The following is a 19975-nucleotide window of genomic DNA, read 5'->3' on the forward strand; positions in this document are numbered from 1 at the left end:
ATGGAGTTCAATAATGAGGTTTTACACCTCCTGACCCTCATAAAACAGATTGGAGCCAAACAAGGTGGTGGGGGCTTATGAGGAGGAGACAGAGGAAACTGCCTTCCTGTTGCATAGACTTGCCCCATGTCACCTGCCAGCAGATCTTTTCCATTGTCTGGTCTGGTTCCCAAATCCATCACAATACCCATATTATTTGTACAATTCAAGAATTATACAGGGAGGCTGAAGTCAGAAAGCAACATCAACAATGGTTATGCTTTTGATCGCCACTTTAGACAACCTGTCCATTATCCACAGATAATGCACACTTTACCTTGATAAAGAGGAGTCCATCAGACCCTTGAACAATTCCCTTAAGCCCTCTTCACATTGGTTGACATACCGTGAAAGGGTATACCAGCCCAGTAACATCGCATGCATGCAAGTTGTGGAAATGTTTTTACACAAGAGTAAGCCAATTTCCAGTAGGCTTACTTTTGTGTAACATCATGTGCACCCTTTTTGCACATACAATATTACTGAGCTGATGTACCTTGATGTGGTGTGTACACTGGCTGACATGATGCACAGCCTTTTCAGCGACAGGAGTGACTTGCTGCAGACTCAGAAGCAGTGGCACCTCTGTAGAGAACTGCAGTTGCACTACAAGCATTACCATATTTCTCCCCATTGTGGTGAATGGGGAGAACTGTGGTAACACTTGTAGCGCAACCATGATGCTCTACAGCTGTGCTGCTGTTTCCGGGTCCATAGCAGCAGCGTCTCAAGTCACTCACATCCCCGCAGAGGCCATGCATCATGTTAGCCAGTGTATGCATGTCGTTATACACTTGTTGTATTCAATGCATCTATATTGTACATCTGAGGGACCTGTACGCAGGATCACTTTTAAAATGAAAGCATATAGACTCATTGATACAAAAATATGTACATCTGTAGAAACACATGCACAATATAATTTCTTAATAGGGCTTTAATTATCTGTACATTTTATCCCCCTTTGGACTTTTTGCCAGTAGTAACAGTGCCCCCAAATCCTAGCTTACAGTCCTGTGTTGCATTAGGCTCTTACTTACTGGAATCCATCTTGCATTTGCTTCTTCAGAGCCAGAATGATGTTCTTGTATCTCAACTGTATACACCTCATGGGGAATGGAGATGCCTTCCTCTGCTTTGCGTCTCCCTAGTGGAAAATCCTTTTTTTTCCTGCCACACCTGTCCTTCTGCCTCACAAAAATAGCTTTGGCTTCTGCCATTGTGATGAGAGCTGTGTCAGAGTGAAAGGGCCACCTGGGAAGTTCCAAGAAGTATTTGAAAGACTAGGCATTGTTCTGTCATAGTTACTCTGTTCCTTTTGCAGCAGCCTAGACTGAAAGCAGCCTAGTTTCTTTAAAAAGGAAAAATAGACAGACAGACAGACGGAGATGTGTGTTTCTGAAAGCACAGCTACATAGCAGAACAAGCTGTCTTGGGAATATATCAAATATTAATTGCTAGACATTCGGAAGCAAATATTGTCAAGAACGTTGAGAAAGATGTAGGTCCATTATACAACCACTGAGACACTAAGCAGAGAGACTGAGATAGACCAAAAGACCTTGAGATGACCAACTACTGATTGCAAAGGAGGCCTAAGGCTGGAGGACTGAACAGTTTACCAACTCTCCTAGTACTGACCTATCTTATAGCACCATATACTACTAGTGTAATATTTATATACCGCTCATCAACCAAAGTTCTCTAAGCGGTTTACTTAGAAAAATAAATAATACATCAAGAAGATGGTCCCCTGTCCCCAAAGGGCTCACAATCTAAAAAGAAACATAAGGCAGATACCAGCAACAGCCACTGGAGGGATGCTGTGCTGGGGTTGGATAGGGCCAGTTGCTCTCCCCCTCCTAAATATAAGAGAATCACCACTTTGAAAGATGCCTTTTTGCTTAGTTAGCAGGGGCCTTATACTGCAGGGATGCACAACTTCAGCACTCCTGCAGATGTTGGACTACAACTCCCATGATCCCTGATTACTGGCCACTGTGGCCAGGAATGATGGAGGATGGCATATAAAAGCAGCTGGAGGGCCAAAGTTGTGCAGCCCTCATTTACTGTGGCCATGTGTATAAAGTGCTTTGAACACTAGAGCATGATATGAATGTGAAGTACAGTTATTAAGTGAACCTCTCCCTTTGAACCAGAAAGGAGTGACCAAGAGCAACAGCGAATATCAGACGGACAGGATTTCTGTCCACAGACTTTTACAATGGACAAAGCTGGCAGCACTGTTCCCTCTAACAGGGATTCCCAGATGTTGTTGACTACAACTCCCATAATCCCCAGCTGTAGCTGGGCCACTGTAGCTGTGGATGGCTGGGAGTTGTAGTGAACAACATCTGGGAAAGCCTGTTAGAGGGAACCGTGGTTGGGAGAGTGGCTTCTTTCTGTCCAGTGCAATTTGCAGCATTGCTGTGCCAGGTTCCTCCAGGAATTCCCATCTGCTATCAATGTGGATTATACTAGATAAATGACATGTTACAGTTTAGACAGGACAAGGAGGATGCGGGACGCATATGCCAGAACTCCACAGAAGCATCTAGTGCAGACATTCCCGTAGAGGGGCAGACTATGATGCAACTGGAGAGCTTCTGCTTTGGAACTGGGTTTTTTGCCTTCCATTTGTCTGTTCTTATTGAAACAACCCACACAGAAACGAGTGCTGTCTCCAATGGAGCCCTGGCTAGGGCTAACTAGAGCAGAAAACTACTACACGCACTGTTCCTGTTAGTGAATCTTAATACAATAATGTATTTTTGGTCACAATGCGACATGGCCCACATGCGGCAGCCTCAAAATCCTGCCTGCTGGTGCATACACATGCTTGGCAATACACGTTAATTTTTAAGTACTCGCTTATGATGCTGTCAGCTTTCATTTCTCTATACTTGTTCTTGTTTGACTGGCTTTTAAGAACACAATTATTTTTAACCCCTTTCTCCAAAGCATCCTTCATCTTCAAATATGGGTCACGGCTTCTCCACTAAATCGCAAGTCTTTATGAAAAATCTAAATTCTAAATATTAGCACTGGATCTAGAGCTGTGTGTCGGAGTAATCATACACTGTCCCTTTGTGTTAAAAAGGTATGAGCTGAAGTCCTCTGACAGGAGTCTTCCAGTACTCTGGAACTCGGATAATACCTATATAAATAAATTATTGCTGAAAAACACCATCTTAACTATTCACTAATAATATGTCATTAGACAATGTAATATTATTCATTGGACCAGCTGCTCTTGGTGCACTTGAGTTACACCAATCTCCTAACTGGATAATATGTGGAATGGCTGCTAACTTTCAACTACGTTGTAATAATCTGCTATTTCCTGCTGGTCACTGCTTTGTACGTTGCTTGAACCGCTAATCATGTTGTCACTTAAAATTACTACCTATCTGAAGCAATTAAAAAGATGTGCATTAGTACCTTGCCTTGATCTTTCTTTGAAGAAAGACCTGCCAATCCAAAACAAGCCAATCCATTCTTCTATAACTAAAATGCTTATGTATTCTACACCACCAGAAATGGGTCCAACAGAATTCACCATCTTCCCTGTGTTGCAAGCCAATGTAGTGCAGTAGCTAGTGTTGGACTAGGACCAGGGAGAGAGGAGAGCTGGTCTTGTGGTAGCAAGCATGACTTGCCCCCTTAGCTAAGCAGGGTCCACCCTGTTTACATATGAATGGGAGACGATGTGTGAGCCCTGTAAGATATTCCCCTTAGGGGATGGAGCCACTCTGGGAAGAGCAGAACATTCCAAGTTCCCACCCTGGCTTCTCCAAGATATTCTATGGACAATTTATCAAACTTTACTTACGTATTTATTGAAAGAGATTCCTGAAAGAGATTCCTGCCCGCAACCTTGGAGAAGCTGCTGCCAGTCTGTGTAGACTCTACTAAGCTAGATGGACCTATGGTCTGACTCAGTATATGGCAGCTTCCTATGTTCCTACGAGACCTGAGTTCAAATCCCCATTTAGTTATGAAACTCACTGGGTAATTCTGAGCCAGACACTTATCTCTCAGCCTAATCTACCTTACAGGGCTGTTGTAGGGATAAACATAATCATGTACATCGGTCTGGGCTCCTTGGAGGAAATGGGCTCCTTGGAGGAAGAGTGGGTTATAAATGTAAAATAAAATAGATTCTCTATTGAGTATCGTCATTCTGCCTACACAGAGCTGAAAAATTTTATATGTTATCACAGATTGATTTTAAAGGCCATGTTTGCACATACATAAGTGTTGCCACACACATTTATTTATTGTTGACATGAGTCATATTCATGTTTTACTGCCCTACAGTTCACTAGGATTTGCTTATTAATAGCCTTTGCAGTGAGGGCCACTTAAGAGTCCTCCATTCGAATAAATTCTACTCCTTAAACAATCTTATGTTTGTTGTGTATTTTTTTTTCTTATTGGCTCTGGGCCAGTCACATCTCTCTCAGCCTAACTTACCTCACAGGGTTGTTGTGAGGATAAACATAACCATGTACACTGCTCTGGGCTCCTTGGAGGAAGTGTGGGATATAAATATAATAATAATGCTGGAGGCCTAATGCCAGACAGAAAGGCAGGTTTTAGACATTTTCAATAAATACGTAAGTAAAGTTTGATAAATTGTCCATAGAATATATATTCTACCATACTGGTCAATTTGTGCAAGCTGCACTGGAGTTAATGCGGACTTTCCAACCAATGTTTGTATAAGATACTGCAGAATATGTATCAAGGAAGGAAAACAATTCAGTTCACAGCATGGTCCCCTCCCCAGGCAGATTTCCATGCAAAGAGGGAAAGTGCTTGCAACCCACGGCGAAAGCGACTGCAGATCAGGCTGCAGCACTTATGATTAGCAGAGCTTGAGGTCCCATATCCCAGAATTTCCCACTGGTGAACATTTCATTGCACGGCTCAGATCAGCAGATACTTTTGATTAAATCAACAGATCATTGCCTCTTAGTCGGGGGAGTTTTAATGAGCTCAAAATTACTGCAGCAGCCACAGGCGAGGACATTGCCACAGAGGGATAAAATGCCAGAGAGTTACTCCTGAGAGGGTAAATGTGAGGGCTGGGAAAGGGAGCAGGGAACAACAATGTGGTAAAGAAAGAACTTAACAGATTCCAAAAGTCATCTTTCAAGCAGCCTCCACCGACTGCAGTGGGAGGGAGGAAACAACTGGGCCAAGCGACATGGAAACAATAATATTAGCAACAGTGCGGGGGGGGGGAGGTCCCAGGTGCCTCGTCGCCCAGGCATTTAGATTTAGAGGTTGAATCTGGCTCCTAACAACAAACGCTGGCATCAGGAATTTGCAAACATTTTCCACATCCTTGGCACAGACTTATACAGATTTTTCTATATTATACTTTCAAATTATCTCATTACACAGAGAATATAATTGAAATCAAAGCCAAGGAACACAAACTGCAGAGGTGGAATGCTTAACTAGCTTAGACAGATAACTCCTCCAAGGCCACATTGATTGCAAAGGTGGAATGGAGAGGATCTGCAACAGAAAGGGCAGTACTTACTAATTCAGATACTAATCTCAATGATGAGACAAAACTGGCTGGATATACCTAGACATCATTATTCTATTGATCCCCTCCTAACTTGTAATACTGCACCCAGAAATAGGTCCAGTATTTTTATTATTTATTATTATTTATTAGATTTATATACCGCCCTTCCAAAATGGCTCAGGGCAGTATTACAGTTAAAACAAACCACTAAAACAGTAAAGAGCTAAAACAAATTTAAAAAATATATAACAACTAACAATTAAAAAACATTTTTAAACAATTAAACCATTAAAGTAATTAAAAACCCCAAAATAAGGTTTTAAAATTTTAAAATAAACCAGATTTTAAAACCCCCAAAATTTAGGATGCTGAGTAAGCTTGGGTGAAGAGATGGGTTTTCAGGTGTTTTTTGAAAATTGCCAGAGATGGGGAAGATCGTATCTCAGCAGGGAGCACATTCCACAGTATCTCAGCAGGGAGCGCATTCCACAATCTCGGGGCAGCAACCGAGAAGGCCCGTCTCTGTGTAGCCACCAAACGAGTCGGCGGTAACTGGAGACGGATCTCCTCAGATGACCTCAATGGGCGGTAGAATTCACTATCTTCTCTGTGTTGTGAGCCGGTATGGTGTAGTGTAGAGATGCGCATGGAACCATTAGGCGCTCCATTCTAGGAGTGTCGAACCGGTTCGGTCATCTGGCATTTGAGCTGTTTCGGAGGGTGGGGGGATTTTCTTTTAAGGGACAGGGGAGGTGCCACCTACCTGCCAGCCACCACCCTGCCAGCTCTCTCGCAAGAAGTGGGCACACGGGGATGCAGAGTGCCTCCCTGCAGCCCATCAGTGTCATACGCACGTCTGCCATTTGGGGCTACAGGGAGGCAAGCTGCAGCCCCACACACCTGCTTCTTGCGAGACCAACAGTGGGGGAAGCAGCAAGGCAGGGTCTGGCAGGTAGGCGGCACTTCCCCTGCCCCTTAAAGAAACCCCCCACCATCCTGGGAGTGCACGGAACCAGTTCCATGCACATGCCTAGTGTAGTGGCTAGTGTTGGAGTAGGACCAGGGAGACCCGAGTTCAAATCCCCAGTCAGTTATGAAACTCACTAGGCGCCTCCGGGCCAGTCACTTCTCTCTCAGCCTAATCTACCTACTGCCACTGCCCAAGTAAGAAGTGGACTTTCCTTTAGAGAGATTGGCTTCCACACTACACAGTGTTCTGCAGCTCTAAGGGAGAGGCACGCTCACTGCTGTGATGAAGCCTAAAATGTACTCGCACTGCTTGCAGTGCTGGGGCTGCTCCGTGGCTACTAAACTGTGCATAAATGCAGTTGCAAACGCACTCCTGTCATTCTCAATGGAAATACCGTTACAACTGTATTTATGCACAGCTTAATAGCCACAGAGCAGACCCACTGATGCAAGGAGCAGAGGCGTGCTCTAGGCTCTCCCATAGAGCTGTGGATCACTGTGCAGTATGAAAGCCACCGATTGCTGGGAAAGATTCAGACTTCTTCCAGACTCCGTTTTTCTCCTTCTTCCTAATAGATAGTGGTCATCAGATGGGAGGGGAAAGAGTTTACCTCCAGGAACTCTGTCCACTTTGACCAAAAGAATTAGGGCTTGATAACGAAGTAGTGAGAATGCATTAGAACCTTTATAGCCTTCCACAATCATATCCAACTAGCCGACCCCGCACAGAGCATCTGTGTGCTCTTTGGGGCTGGCAGTTCCCTCTCCCCACCCCCACCTTCTGCCCCAGTCTTTCCTGTCCTCCCCCCAACCTTCTGCCCAGGTCTGCACCACCAGCACGCTTTCCTTCCTGGCCAGCTGGGCATAGTGTGGCTCTGGTGCCCACCCAGGCTCCTCTCAGGCACGGCTCCACTGCCCGCCTCCTCTCACCCCTGCCGGGCCTCCGCCGCCCTCTGCCTCTTCCTGGCAGCCCAGCCACCGCCTCACCACAGCTGGCTTGGATCCGCTGCTGCCACTTCTTCACCGAGGCCGGCCGGGCTCCTCTCGGCCGCGGCTCCTCTGCCCGCCTCCTCTCACCCCTGCCGGGCCTCCGTCACTCTCCGCCTCTTCCTGGCGGCCCAGCTGCTGCCTACCATGGCCGGCCCGGACCTGCCGCCGCCACCACTTCCTCACCGCAGCCAGCCCGGGCTGGGCCCAGCCACCTCTCCTCACCACCACTGCTGCCACCCGCTTCTGCCCCCCCCCCGCTTTCGCCCTCCCCGCTCCCGGCGACCAGGCCTAGGCCTTCCTCCGTCGCTGCATTTCCGCCCGCCAAACATCCCCATGCGTCCCCACATCCCCAGGCGTTTCCAGTCGGCTTAGTGAAATAATTATATAGATGCCCATTTTATCCTTGCAACAATCCTGTGAGGTAGGTTAGGCTGAGAGAGTGGCATGTCCAAGCAGACTGCCTGCTGAGTGAGAGCTTGAATCCAAGTCTCTAAAGTCATAGTCTGACACTAGCCACTATACTATGCTGTCTTTAAAATACAGAGCCTCGGACTCTGCTGCACCTTATCTGCCTACTTTTGGAACATTAGTTCCAACGTGCTGGCAGCACACCTTTCTATATTCTTAAGTGGAGCCTTTACCCAACCTTTAACTGGGCATACTGGAGACTTATCCCAGGACCTTCTGCATCCAGCATGTGTGCTCTACCACCAAGGCTAGATCTGAACACAAAGAAGAATGAGGTGGTAGAATGGATTGTACCAATTCAGACTACAGGTGCAGGTAGCTCTTTTGAACACTCCATGTACAAGGTCCCTGAAAACAGAGAACTAGGTTTTATCCCACTTTGCCTGCTGTGCTAGTTTTCTATTCATGGGGAATTTTTAATACAGGGATGCACTGAAATAACCATATTCTTACCCTGCTTTCACTTCTACTATGGATGTTACAAATATTCCCTGTCTTTTCTTGTCTACTTTGCGTCTCTTTTTAAATTGTGAGCCCCTTGGGACATGGAACGGTCTTCCCATTCTATGATCCTCCACCTGCGGTGTGAAGTAGTGCAGTCCAGTCTACCACATGCATGTAGACTTTGCCAAAAGCAATGGCCTTCCTCACACCTATCCTTTTTAACCTGCATGGGTTCATTAGACACTTTCCAGGAAATGGGTGTGTGTTTTCAGTCTATCTTATCCTTTAAAAACACCCTGTACCCATCTTTGTACCATACTGGTTCCCCACTCAAGAAAACCACTAATTTAGGAAATCACCATGCAAGTATAGGTGGCAGTTCACAGGAGCAATAATGCCATGGGTTCTGTTTTGACATGCAACCTCTTCTTTTTCAAAAACTATTTCCCATGCACCCACTTCAATGCTAACAGCCAAAAAAGTAGTGCAGGGCACAGCCTATGCAGGAATGTCCTAAGCTTGCTAACTAGGGATAGCATAACTTCTGTATCTTGAAACTATGCAGGTTAACGCAGGAGTTAATCCCACTGAGTGCAATGGAATTCACACCCGAGTAACTATGTACAGGCTTGCAGTCTAATGTTACTGGCAGTAGAGTCAGGATAGACAAGAAGTTGTGCTCCGTGAAGGACATGGCTCACTTTATTATTTATTTTTATTTTATTTATTTATTTAACTTGTATACCGCCCAAACTTTCATCTCTGAGAATTCAATTGCCTCAGACTATAATTTGACAACCTCCATATTCCGAACATCAGATACTGGGGACAACTATCGGAAGATGGCAACCTCCTTAGTAAGCTTCAGCTACCTCTGCCAAACCCCATCTTTGACAATTTGCATTTTAGCCATTCACGACTACTTGCTAGTATACATGAAGTGATCATTGCCCTGCATACCCATCCTTTTCTTGCTGTGCAGTTCCAACATACACATTCTGTCTCTTACTATTTCCAGTCCAATGAATTCAGCCACTTCCTCTCCAGAAAGCCAGCATGGTGTAGTGGTTAGAGTGCTGGTCTAGGACCTGGAAGACCAGAGTTCAAATCCCCGTTCAGCCATGATACTTGCTGGGTGACTCTAGGCCAGTCACTTCTCTCTCAGCCTAACCTACTTCACAAGGTTGTTGTGAGGAGAAACTTAAGTATGTAGTACACCACTCTGGGCTCCTTGGAGGAAGAGCTGGATATAAAATGTAAAAAATAAATAAAAAGTGTCAGTAAAACAACAATTTTAATCCCAAATGACTATTTCCCATGGTTCCAAGTCAACCCTTACACATTTAATACCCTGATAATGAGAAGAATAATTTAATACTTATGTATATAGCATTTTCCATAAGTGTCAAAAGTCACATCCATTATTTTTGTAGTCCTGTACAATAGGCCTGTATCAGAGTCCCGTTTACTGCTTCTGCCAGGAAGTTTCATTTGATCCATCTCTCCCCATCTTTAGACAGTTCTGTCACACCTTCGGTGAGGAGAAGGTGCCAGTGGATGGGTTGCTTCTGTACTGTTTATTCCGACTGTAGTTTTTATTATAATGTTTTTTTTATACATCAGACCTGCCTGGGAGCTTTACTGAAGAAAAATAGCATAAATATGCAACAAATGATTACAGAAGGAGGGGCTGAGTTAAGAATAAGCTATGGTCCCTTGCTAACTGGACAGAGGCACTTTGTTAAAATGATAGCTCTCTTATTTAGCAGAGAGCGAGCAACTGTCCCTATTCAGTGCAGCACAGCAACCCACCAATGGTTGTTGCTAGTATTTCCCTTGGGTTTACTTTAGATTGTGAGTCTCTTTGGGACACAGAACCATTTTCTTCTTCCTTTTGCTATGGGAACATAATCTAATTGCTTTGAGAACTTTTTTTTTTAAAGCAGTAGATTATTGATAATAATAGTCATCTAGTCTAGTGAGTTTATGGCTGAAGTAAGATTTGTCCCAGGGACGTCAAGCTCATATCAGTGCCAATCACACAAGTGTACTAGTGTGGTTATGAAGTGTGCGTTGGCTGGTCACCCTCTCAATGGACTTCCAATATGTCAGGGGCATTACTTACAGACATCCCTTTCCATTCTGCCCTGTTCTGCAATGTGCAATGATCCCCTCACTGTACTCATATTGCAGCACTCACTCACCCATCATCTCCCTTAGTCCTTCACACCCACCAGCCTCCCTCTCATTCCCAGTACAGCACTAAGGTAGTCTCTCACCCTGATCCCGCCCCTCTCTCTGCCCACGTTCCTTCCTTCCCTCCGTGTTCATGCTTTTTCCTTCTCCCTTCGCTGATTCTTGGGTTCCCGCCGCCTCCTGGTTGCCCAGACAACGTGCTACTCTCCTCCTCACCTCTCGAGCCACGCTCATACATGCTCGCTGCTTCTTCGGCATTTTCTCCCTCGCTCCACGTTGCTTGGATCAGCTGATGTGCGCACACCTTTCTTCTTTCGGCTTCTTCCTGTTTAGGCGCACGGAATGGCCACGTAAGCAAATAGGATTGCTCAGAGAGACTGCCCTCGAGTAACCATCGCAGCCATCTTTGTCAGGGGTATTCCGGGCTCTTCTCCCTTTACGCACAGCCATGATTGAAAGGGGCAAATCAGCCGGGTTAGGGAGAGGCGTGGCTTCTTGTACAAGCTGCTTGTTCTGGTGCACGCACGACAATTATTAGTAAAGAGTAGGAACTGGAGGGCTAGGATGTATTATAAATGAGTGCAAGCTTGTTTTAAAGAACATAAATAAGTGCCAGAGAGAGCGAGCGAGCGAGAGCTGGAAATCTCGCCTTTTCTTCACCAAATCTCCCACATCCCTGATATCCAGGCAGTATTCGTTTCTCTCTCTCTTTAACTCGGAGGAAGCTTTGCATCTGTCAGGATTGTTAGATCACAGTTTCACAAAGAGAAGGCAACTGTAATGTGCTTCTGATGGTGTTGGCTTTTTCTTTAAAATAGGGGATTCCTGGGAGTGGAAGTTCTCCAGTATGTATTTTGGGACATTGGAAAATCCAGAATGGGTCGTTTATAAACAACTGAAGCAAATAAAATCAGTGGAGTGGAGATACTTGAGAACAATATTTTAGGCCTAAGGCTCTTCAGATAGTATAACTTTATTAACTCTTTCCCAGTTAGACCCATCTAGAACAGGCTGGAACAGATATATTGCAAATAATTATTGTGCAAAAACCATGCCCACAAAATCTATTTTTTGGCATTTGTTCTGGATGATTAATTTGTTCTGGATGGTATTCAACACCAACATCAAGCTGGCAACACCAACTTCTAAGCAATCCAAACCATCCAAATCCACGTGTTCCACTAGATTATGCCATCACGTATGTTTTATGTTTTGTAGTGTTTCCCAAAGGTACTTGTAAGATATTGGAAAGATCTGCAAACAAAAATCAGGAAGATCGCTCTGTCCTGAATATGATACACGAATCATGACAGGGTCTGTGTCCTGAATATAAGGTTTTGTGCCACTGTTGGTGGCATTAATGGTAGTTGTGATTCATAGGAAGGACAGGTGAGATTTGTGTTTTATGAGGTGCACTTGAGGGTGTAAGATCTGTATTTAAAAATCATGCTCTGAATATGGTTTTTGCTCCACAAGTTATTGGATCCAGGATTTTTAAAATTAAGTCAACAAGGTAAGATGCAAAATGAATATTTGAATGAAGTTTTACAGTATGCATTCATAAGAAACTGTAATCACAAGTGTGTGTGCATGCATGCTGCTTTTGTCATCTCTAAATATGCTGGATCTGTAGTTTTTACAGTGTCACTTAGATGAGAGCTGTACTTAGACTGTGATTTTTTGGGATCTGCAAATAAAAATCATCATCTGTACGTGGAACTGCATCATAAGGTACTAGCTCCCTTATTCTGGCAATGCAGTTGAAAAGCAGCATCATTCAATATATGGTTAGAGGATGGTTTTAAGTGACTTTTAATTGATAATCATCAGGATCCCTGCAGATCCAAGTTTGATCAAGGCCTGTAACTGGAGTTCTGTCAATACCATTAGATACCATAACAATATTTTCAGCAAAGTGAATGAAGTGGAAGAGAAAAAGCTACTAAGTGAAAATACCAAATGTTTTAAAATCACAAGTCAGCCTTTAAGAGTTACAAGATTGCATTAAAATTCTGTTTTTAATTAGGAGTGTTGTATGTTTGCATTTTCATCCCAAGCCTTTAGTATGCACTACATTAACCTCCCCCACCCCCCTGTGTAACACAGGGTTCTAAACAGAGTATTTATTAAAGAAAGCTAAACTTCCCACCATCTTATAACAGATTTCTTATAATTTCAAGCATCTAGAAATCCCTAAAATTATGAGTTTTATAATTAAACTTGACAAGCAAGCACCTCTGGGTAAGGCTATAAAATTTTTCCAAAACAACACAAGCTGCCACTGAAATACAACCATGTTGTGTTCTTGGGCAGAACACAATCATCTGTTATAATGGACGGTGATAAAGCAACCTGAAATGAACATGAAGGCAACAATGCTGTTTAGGTAAAGTAGACAGAAAGAAAAGATGCTTAGGCAAAGTGATAACTGGCTTGAAATACACCTAGCAAGGCTACTGAAATGTAAAGTAAAGGTAAAGTTGTGCCGTCGAGTTGGTGTTGTGTCAACTCCTGGCAACCACCACAGAGCCATGTGGTTTTCTTTGGTAGAATACAGGAGAGGTTTACCATTGCCATCTCCTTCATAGTATGAGATTATGCCTTTCAGCATCCACTTCTTGCTCCCTAGGCAAGTTACTTCCCTGTTGCACCATTAGGTAGCTTACTGAAATGTAGTTATTCTTTTTAACAATGCTTGTAACGGTCAAATGACTCAAAATCACCCACTTTTGCACTATAGGGCTGTGCACACACAAGATGGGCTGAAGCACCATCAAAAAAGTAGGGGTGTGCACAAATCAAAATCTGTGATTCGATTTGAGGTTGCATTGAATTGCAGTTCCCTCAAACTGATTCATCAAACATGCCATCTTGGCCGGTTACCTCAACAAATTACCCAAATCGATTTGGGTGATTTGTTCGCCATTCTGAGACCAGTTTTGCCGAGAAACCAGGCCTCAAAATGGCCTTTTTTTCCTGGGGAGAGCTGGTTCACCAATTGGGAACGGCAGGCAGACCAGCCCTGCACTCCGGACTTAACATGTCTGTCCGCCTTGGAGGACTGGTCTACCTGGATACTGTGGGATACCAGAGGTCTTCCTCCTCCGGCTCCCAGCTTGCCCCAACACCAGTCATGTGTTGGGCGAGCACCAAAAACGAGGTGTGTGGGGAAACAGGCAGGAGCCTGCCTCCCTGCCTGCCCTCCCCTGCGAGGTTGTGAGAATGAACTCTGTATATTTATTTAAAACAAAATGATGTTGCCTTTTGCATACTAGGAACCTTCACGTATAGAGCCTCCCTCCTGCACATAAAACAGGAGGGAAGGTCAAAGGTATTGTAGTGTCATGAGTAAAATCAGTCTCATTGATAATATTAATAAATAAGAAATTAGTCAAAAGGGGGTGGGGGTGGGGGAAGCAAACACATTATTGTTTCCATGTAATTAAAACCATTGCTCAGCCCTAGCATAACAAATACTGATTTGTGTTGAAAAGTTCTATGTAATGGTTACATGCAATATTGGTCTAGAACAGGTCTGCAAATGAGTCCATGGACAACTTGTGGCTCCCTCCCAGACCCCTTATAGTCCCTTCGGGGCATTCCAGACATCTGTGGTTTGCAGCCTGCTCCCCACCTGTTTGTGGAAATAGCTGCATCTTGCAACACGTATCTGCCAATAGTGTGGTGGGAGAATGCCTGCATTATGTTGGGACGGTGTAGTGGCTAAGAAGCTACGCTACAAATCAGAACCTCCCTATTTCAAATTCTGCCTCTGCCATAAACTCATAGGGTGGCCTTAGGCAAGCCACACTCTCAACCATATTCATCCAGTATGGATATTAAGCTACTTTACAGGATTGTTGTAAAGATTACTAGAAGGTATTAGGCCAGTTCTCATATCCAAAAGCTGGTTAGGAAGCTCCAGGCTTTCTCCCAAGTAACTGTTGTGTGTCAGCAAAAACCGAGTTAGGAGGAAGGGGATGTCATTGTGTGTTAGCTGCGACCTGGGTAGGACAGCACAGGACGTGGTTCTCCACCCTTGATACAATGCTGGGTACATGAGGTGGGTTGGTCACCACTCTCTTACCCAAATCACAGTTAGTGCACAGCAACTTCCCCCTCTTCCTACCTCAATTTTTGCCAACACACAGCTGTTTCTTGGGAGCACGTATGGGGCTTGGAGCCTGGCTGGATGCTCCTACTCAGCTTTTGGTCATGAGAACTATCCTAATGTATGTGAAGTGCTTTGAGTGCTCTAGCAATACACAAATGCTAAAGATTATTACTTTCTAATTGCTCCTCCGCTCTCTGGAATCAGAGGTGTACACTGTGGAGTTGCCATCAGTTTTAAAAATGTCTCGTGTGTGAATAAGCCAAACTTTGGATTGATATGCTCGTCAGAGAGCCAAGACTGGCTAGTGACGACAGTTTCTTGTCAAATACACTCAGTTGTAAATCCAGGTTTGCTTCTGCATAATTTGTGGCAAGGCCCTTAGCATGTGAACTGCTGAGAGAATGAATGCCGTACGTGCTGTTGCTAAGTTCAGTGAGGAGGAGTAGAGATGATAAGACAATGGGCAGAAACAGAACATGAAAGCGACTGACTGAAAGAAGAAGAAGAAGAAGGGGGTAATAGGGATGAAAAAAGACCCGTCAGGTAGGGAAACTGAGCAAAAGAGGGGATAAACAGATGGTGCAGAAAGGCCTATGCCGGTGCAAAGAGGTGGGGTAGAGTGGGAGCGGGCCTGGGGAGTAGAAAATAGGGGGCAGAGAAACAGAAAGAGAAAACAAGGCAACTGAGAGGGGTGTGTGTGTGTAAAGAGTAGGGAAGCAGCAGAGAGAGGAAATGGAGGGGTTCAGAGAGAGAAGGGAGAGAATGCTGAGGTGCAGAAACAAAAAGACAAAGTACATGGAAATAAGAGAGAGGGTTAACTGAGACTGGGTGTTGCACTGTGTTAACAAAATATGGACTAAGAACACATGAGGTTAAAAATGTGTGCAAATCCATTTGCCCTCGAATCAATTTGGGTTGAAGCGGGAGTGATTCGCAGATTCGACCCTGAATTGAATCACCCTCGAAATAGAGGGCCCGATTTGAGGTCGAGAAGAATCAGCTGCAGGCATCCCAAGCATACACATGACCCGGAACGGAGGTAGAAGGGCGTGATCAAGCCCTTCTTCCTCAGTAATAGCTCAGGTAAAATACTTGGACTACTCAGCAGGGCAGCGCTGGGAGTTGGCCTGATCCTGTTGCTGCACACAGAGGCGTAACTAGGGAAAATGGCGCCTAGGGCAAGCACTGAAATTACACCCCCCCCCCATGCTAGTGTTGTCATCTGAGCTAGATACTGAGCTTTAATACTGAGCTAGATGTACCTATGGTCTGGCCCAGTATATGGCAGCGTCCTATGTTCCTATGTAGACTGGGGGCAGAGCAGAGACACTCTTACCCCTGGACTTCAGGGCCAAAGTCCAGGATTTTCACATCTCCTGGGGATGCCCAAATTTTCTTTAGTGTGTCCTGAGTGGTGTGACTGCCACACCATGGCGCTGGCCCATGATGTACCAGGTGGCCAAGCACAATTGTGAACTGCGCTGGGTGATTTAGAGACAGAGGGAGGAGTGGGGAAATAAATATGTGGGACTAGGACTGATTCTCACAATCAGCTCCATAGAGCTCACTAATCCTGACTGACTATTTAACCAGGATCCTTACAGTTGTGAAGATGCAGCCAGAGTTACATTTTACTGGTATAGCAGATCATCATACAATTACGTTAGTTGAATATATGTTTAACTAAAAGAGCAAACACCCTCTTTGCTTTTAAATCAGTGGAAGGCTGGACTTTTGCAGAATAGAATGTTACAAGCACGTCTCACTACAAGCATTTTTATTTATTATATTTGTTTTTACATTTTATATCCCGCTCTTCCTCCAAGAAGCCCAGAGCGGTGTACTACATACTTAATTTTCTCTTTCACAACAACCCTGTGAAGTAGGTTAGGCTGGGAGAGAAGTGACTGGCCCAGAGTCACCCAGCTAGTATCATGGCTGAATGGGGATTTGAACTCAGGTCTCCCCGGTCCTAGTCTAGCACTCTAACCACTATACCACGCTGGCTCTTTGTGAAATAGTGGAAGGTCTGCAGCATAGATTCTTAGTTGGCTAGGTCTGATTTTAACAACTGAAACCTCCAATATTCTCCCCCCATTTGTTCTGGTACATCATTGTTTTACTTCTGATTACAAGCATACATATATATTGAGTCATGATGCTTATTTTTTGTTTTGTTCATGTATTTATGCTTTGTTTTATGTTATGAATTCAAAGTTAGAAAAACTATAAAAGGGCCATTTTAGAGAAGATATGCACTGCCTAAGTTGCAAACCCTGCTTTTTTGAGATTCCCTGCAATTGAATAAAGCTATAGTATACACCTTTGCTATTTCAATTGGTTGGAGATTATTTATGTCAATAAAAATGAAATGGCATTTCAGATGCAACATTGGTTGCCTAAGACCACTCAGATTTAACTAATCTTCATCACAATAAAATCACATTGACAAAGAGAACAATTAAAACTAAAATCCATGACTAAAAACAAACCACTTTGGTATTGTTTTTAATGAAAGGAGGTATATAAATCTAACAATAAAACAATAAACAATAAAAGTCACCATTTTGTAGGAAGTCACAAAGGGAATGGTATAATCATGGTCACCATTGTTCCTAATGTGGACTACATCAGCTGCCTGATTTTTGTTTGCTTTAATCAAAACTTGATTCCTCAAAGACTGGACATTCAGTTATTTATCACTGCCTCTCTGCTACACACACACACTTTTAATCAGCTGCAAGGATTTCTTTATGATATTTAGAGGGCGTCAGAATATCAACAGAAAATGTAACATCCACTTGGCATTGAATCCCTGCAGTTTAATCTATTTGTTTGAAGCTGTTAAAGAAGAGAGCCACCATGCCCTCGCTAGGCTTAAATGTGAAGACAACCTGAAACACCCACAAAGTTTGCTCATTGTGGGCAGATTTTGATGCAAGGAAATGCGAGCACATATTCTGCAGATCCAGCTTAAAACATTGTGCTTGTGTAACTGGCTCTAGGGAAACTGGCTAACCAGCTCTAGGGAAAGCTCTGACTCTGCTGCCACGCTGCCGCCCCGCATCTTCCAGCTGTCGGGAATGGGGTAGGTCACCCGCCCCCACCACGATGCCACCCTTCTCCCCCCAGCCGAGAAACACCTTGGCTTGAGCGCCCAAGAAGAGACCAAGAAGCCCCAACCGTTTTCTCAAGTCGACAACACGCAGTAACACACACCCTTCTCACCTCCTGCCAGCTTCTCCCCACCACACGACCCAAAGGCTCCCCATCCCTTTGCCGAGGGAGGGGGTGCAAATATGCTTTCCTGGGCTGCGAACTTCCTCCCTGAGCCCAGCAGCAGGCAAGCATTTGTGCCACCTCCCTCGGCAGTCAGCTCGGCGACAGCACAGCAGCAGCACAGACTTGTTGGGCGGCTAACTTAACAATGGGGGAGGGAGCTTCCTCCTCGCCGCTGCACGCCCGGGCCTAGAATCTGCTGCCCCTCCCACTCAGAGAGCAAGGTCTCCGTATGAGTGCATCCTTTCAGCCTAGCCAGGGGGCAGGCTTTGGCTCCTCTGGCATGGCGAGCCAAGAGAAAAAGAACCTCTCTCTCTCGCCAGGGCAGCGCGCCCACCCGCCAACCCGCACTCAGGCTAGAGGGAAGAAAAGAAAGGCAGGATCTCTGCCGCCGCCGCACCTCTTTGCAACTTTACAACAATACATAGTTAAGTGCAGAGAAGTGCAAAGGGTGCGTGCCGGGTGGGTGGGGGAATCATGGCCATCTGTGGGATTTGCGAGTGACCAAGGAAGGATATGCAATGTTAGGAGAGCAATTTGTGTACTGCTGAGGACGGGCAAATATGCACAACACCAACCAGTTTTAAAAGGGGAAAAACAAACGCCAAACACTGTCATACAGTATTAAGCAAGTCCACATAAGACTCCCTCCACACCAACAGTGATTACTCTTTACTCAGCTGCCTACCTGCCCCCTGGCCCCTGACCACTCAGCCCGTCATGGAAAACATCATGGAAATCATGGAAAACATCCATTTTGAGAGCGGTTGCGCGCCTGCCCGCCCCGCAGCTTGGAGTGAGCACGTGGTGGGTAAAAAGGAAATTTAAAAAGAGAAGACACTCATGCCACACACACACACACACCTTGGAATTGCTTCTTTAGGCTTGTCTTCTCTTGTGAGTGAGAAGCGACAGCGGGAGAAGCAAGGCTGGGCTTGCGCCGCCGCTCCCTCGATCCTCCCGACCTCCGCAGCTCGAAGCAGAGCAAAGCAGGCAGCACAGTAGCAGACCACCAGACGCGTTCTCGCCAGCAGCCTCCCCTCGAGAGTCTTGAGTTGAGACCAGGGATTCTCAAACTTGGGTCCTCAGGTGTTATTGGACTTCAGCTCCCATAATCCCCAGCCTCAGTGGCCTTTGGTTGGGGATTATGGGAGTTGAAGTCCAATAACACCTGAGGACCCAAGTTTGAGAATCACTGGTTTAGACAGTGTGAAGCATGCAGTGCACGCGGGGCACATCACATGACATGACATTGCTCCGGCTGTGAAATCTTGCACAAGTGCGAGTGTGGTGGCGGGGGTGGGGTGGGGGGGGAGATCCATTTGGCCAATGGCAGCAGAGCAGGGTGCAGGCAGCGTGCCAGCGGCCGGGTAGGCGCCTGGTGGTTGGAGCAGAGGCGAGGCGCCGCCCGACGTCTGCTGAAGCTAGGATTTTGTGGGGGAGAGGGTGGGGCAGTGGCATTTTTGGCGCCCTCCTTGAGTGGCGCCTAGGGCACGTGCCCTGCCTGCCCCCCCCCCCCCCCCGTGGTTATGCGTCTGGCTGCACATGAAGAGCCCTACCTACCTGGATAGGGCTGTGCAAACCCAAGTAGGGCTGCTCATGTGCATGCCCTCACAATCTAGCTTATGTAGGTGTTATGTTCTCATCATATACTGATTTCAGCAAAAGCCAAATTAAGCCAAATGTGTGAAAACACCATTATGTGACACTTTAAATTGGCAAAATGTGTTACATCTTTGGTCAAAATCGAGCACAGAGTTTGGTGTTTCACAAGGCAATGAATTTAAGCACTACAAGCTCTGTGTTGGACAGAGCATTGCAGATGACAGGAGTGGTAGTCTAACTACAGCTGGAGAGCCTCAGGTTGGCCACTGTTGGCTTAGGTTCCCACTAGAAGTGAAGTGATACTGGCAAGTCCCAGGCATTAGTGG

The 19975-nt window shown here is 45.3% G+C and overlaps 1 protein-coding gene across 6 annotated transcripts in view; it reads right to left on the reverse strand.

Annotated features, from left to right (window-relative positions):
• Positions 1-19975, reverse strand: part of CCDC167 (coiled-coil domain containing 167) — a 63810-nt gene that overhangs the window by 34231 nt on the left and 9604 nt on the right. The window contains exon 1 of one of the 6 annotated variants that reach the window (XR_008318477.1): positions 1080-1290. The exons of 1 other annotated variant lie outside the window; for it this stretch is intronic. Coding sequence is in view for 4 of the 5 variants with exons in the window: in XM_053304813.1 (XP_053160788.1) it covers positions 1080-1259 (180 nt within the window). In the remaining variant the exon portion in view is untranslated. Of the gene's footprint in view, positions 1-1079; positions 1557-10867; positions 11086-19975 lie in introns of those variants that run through there. 4 more of the 6 variants (XM_053304813.1, XM_053304829.1, XM_053304821.1 and 1 more) reach the window with 4 other exon arrangements.

This window comes from Hemicordylus capensis, chromosome 1, assembly GCF_027244095.1.
Source record: "Hemicordylus capensis ecotype Gifberg chromosome 1, rHemCap1.1.pri, whole genome shotgun sequence".
Lineage (NCBI taxonomy): Eukaryota > Metazoa > Chordata > Lepidosauria > Squamata > Cordylidae > Hemicordylus > Hemicordylus capensis.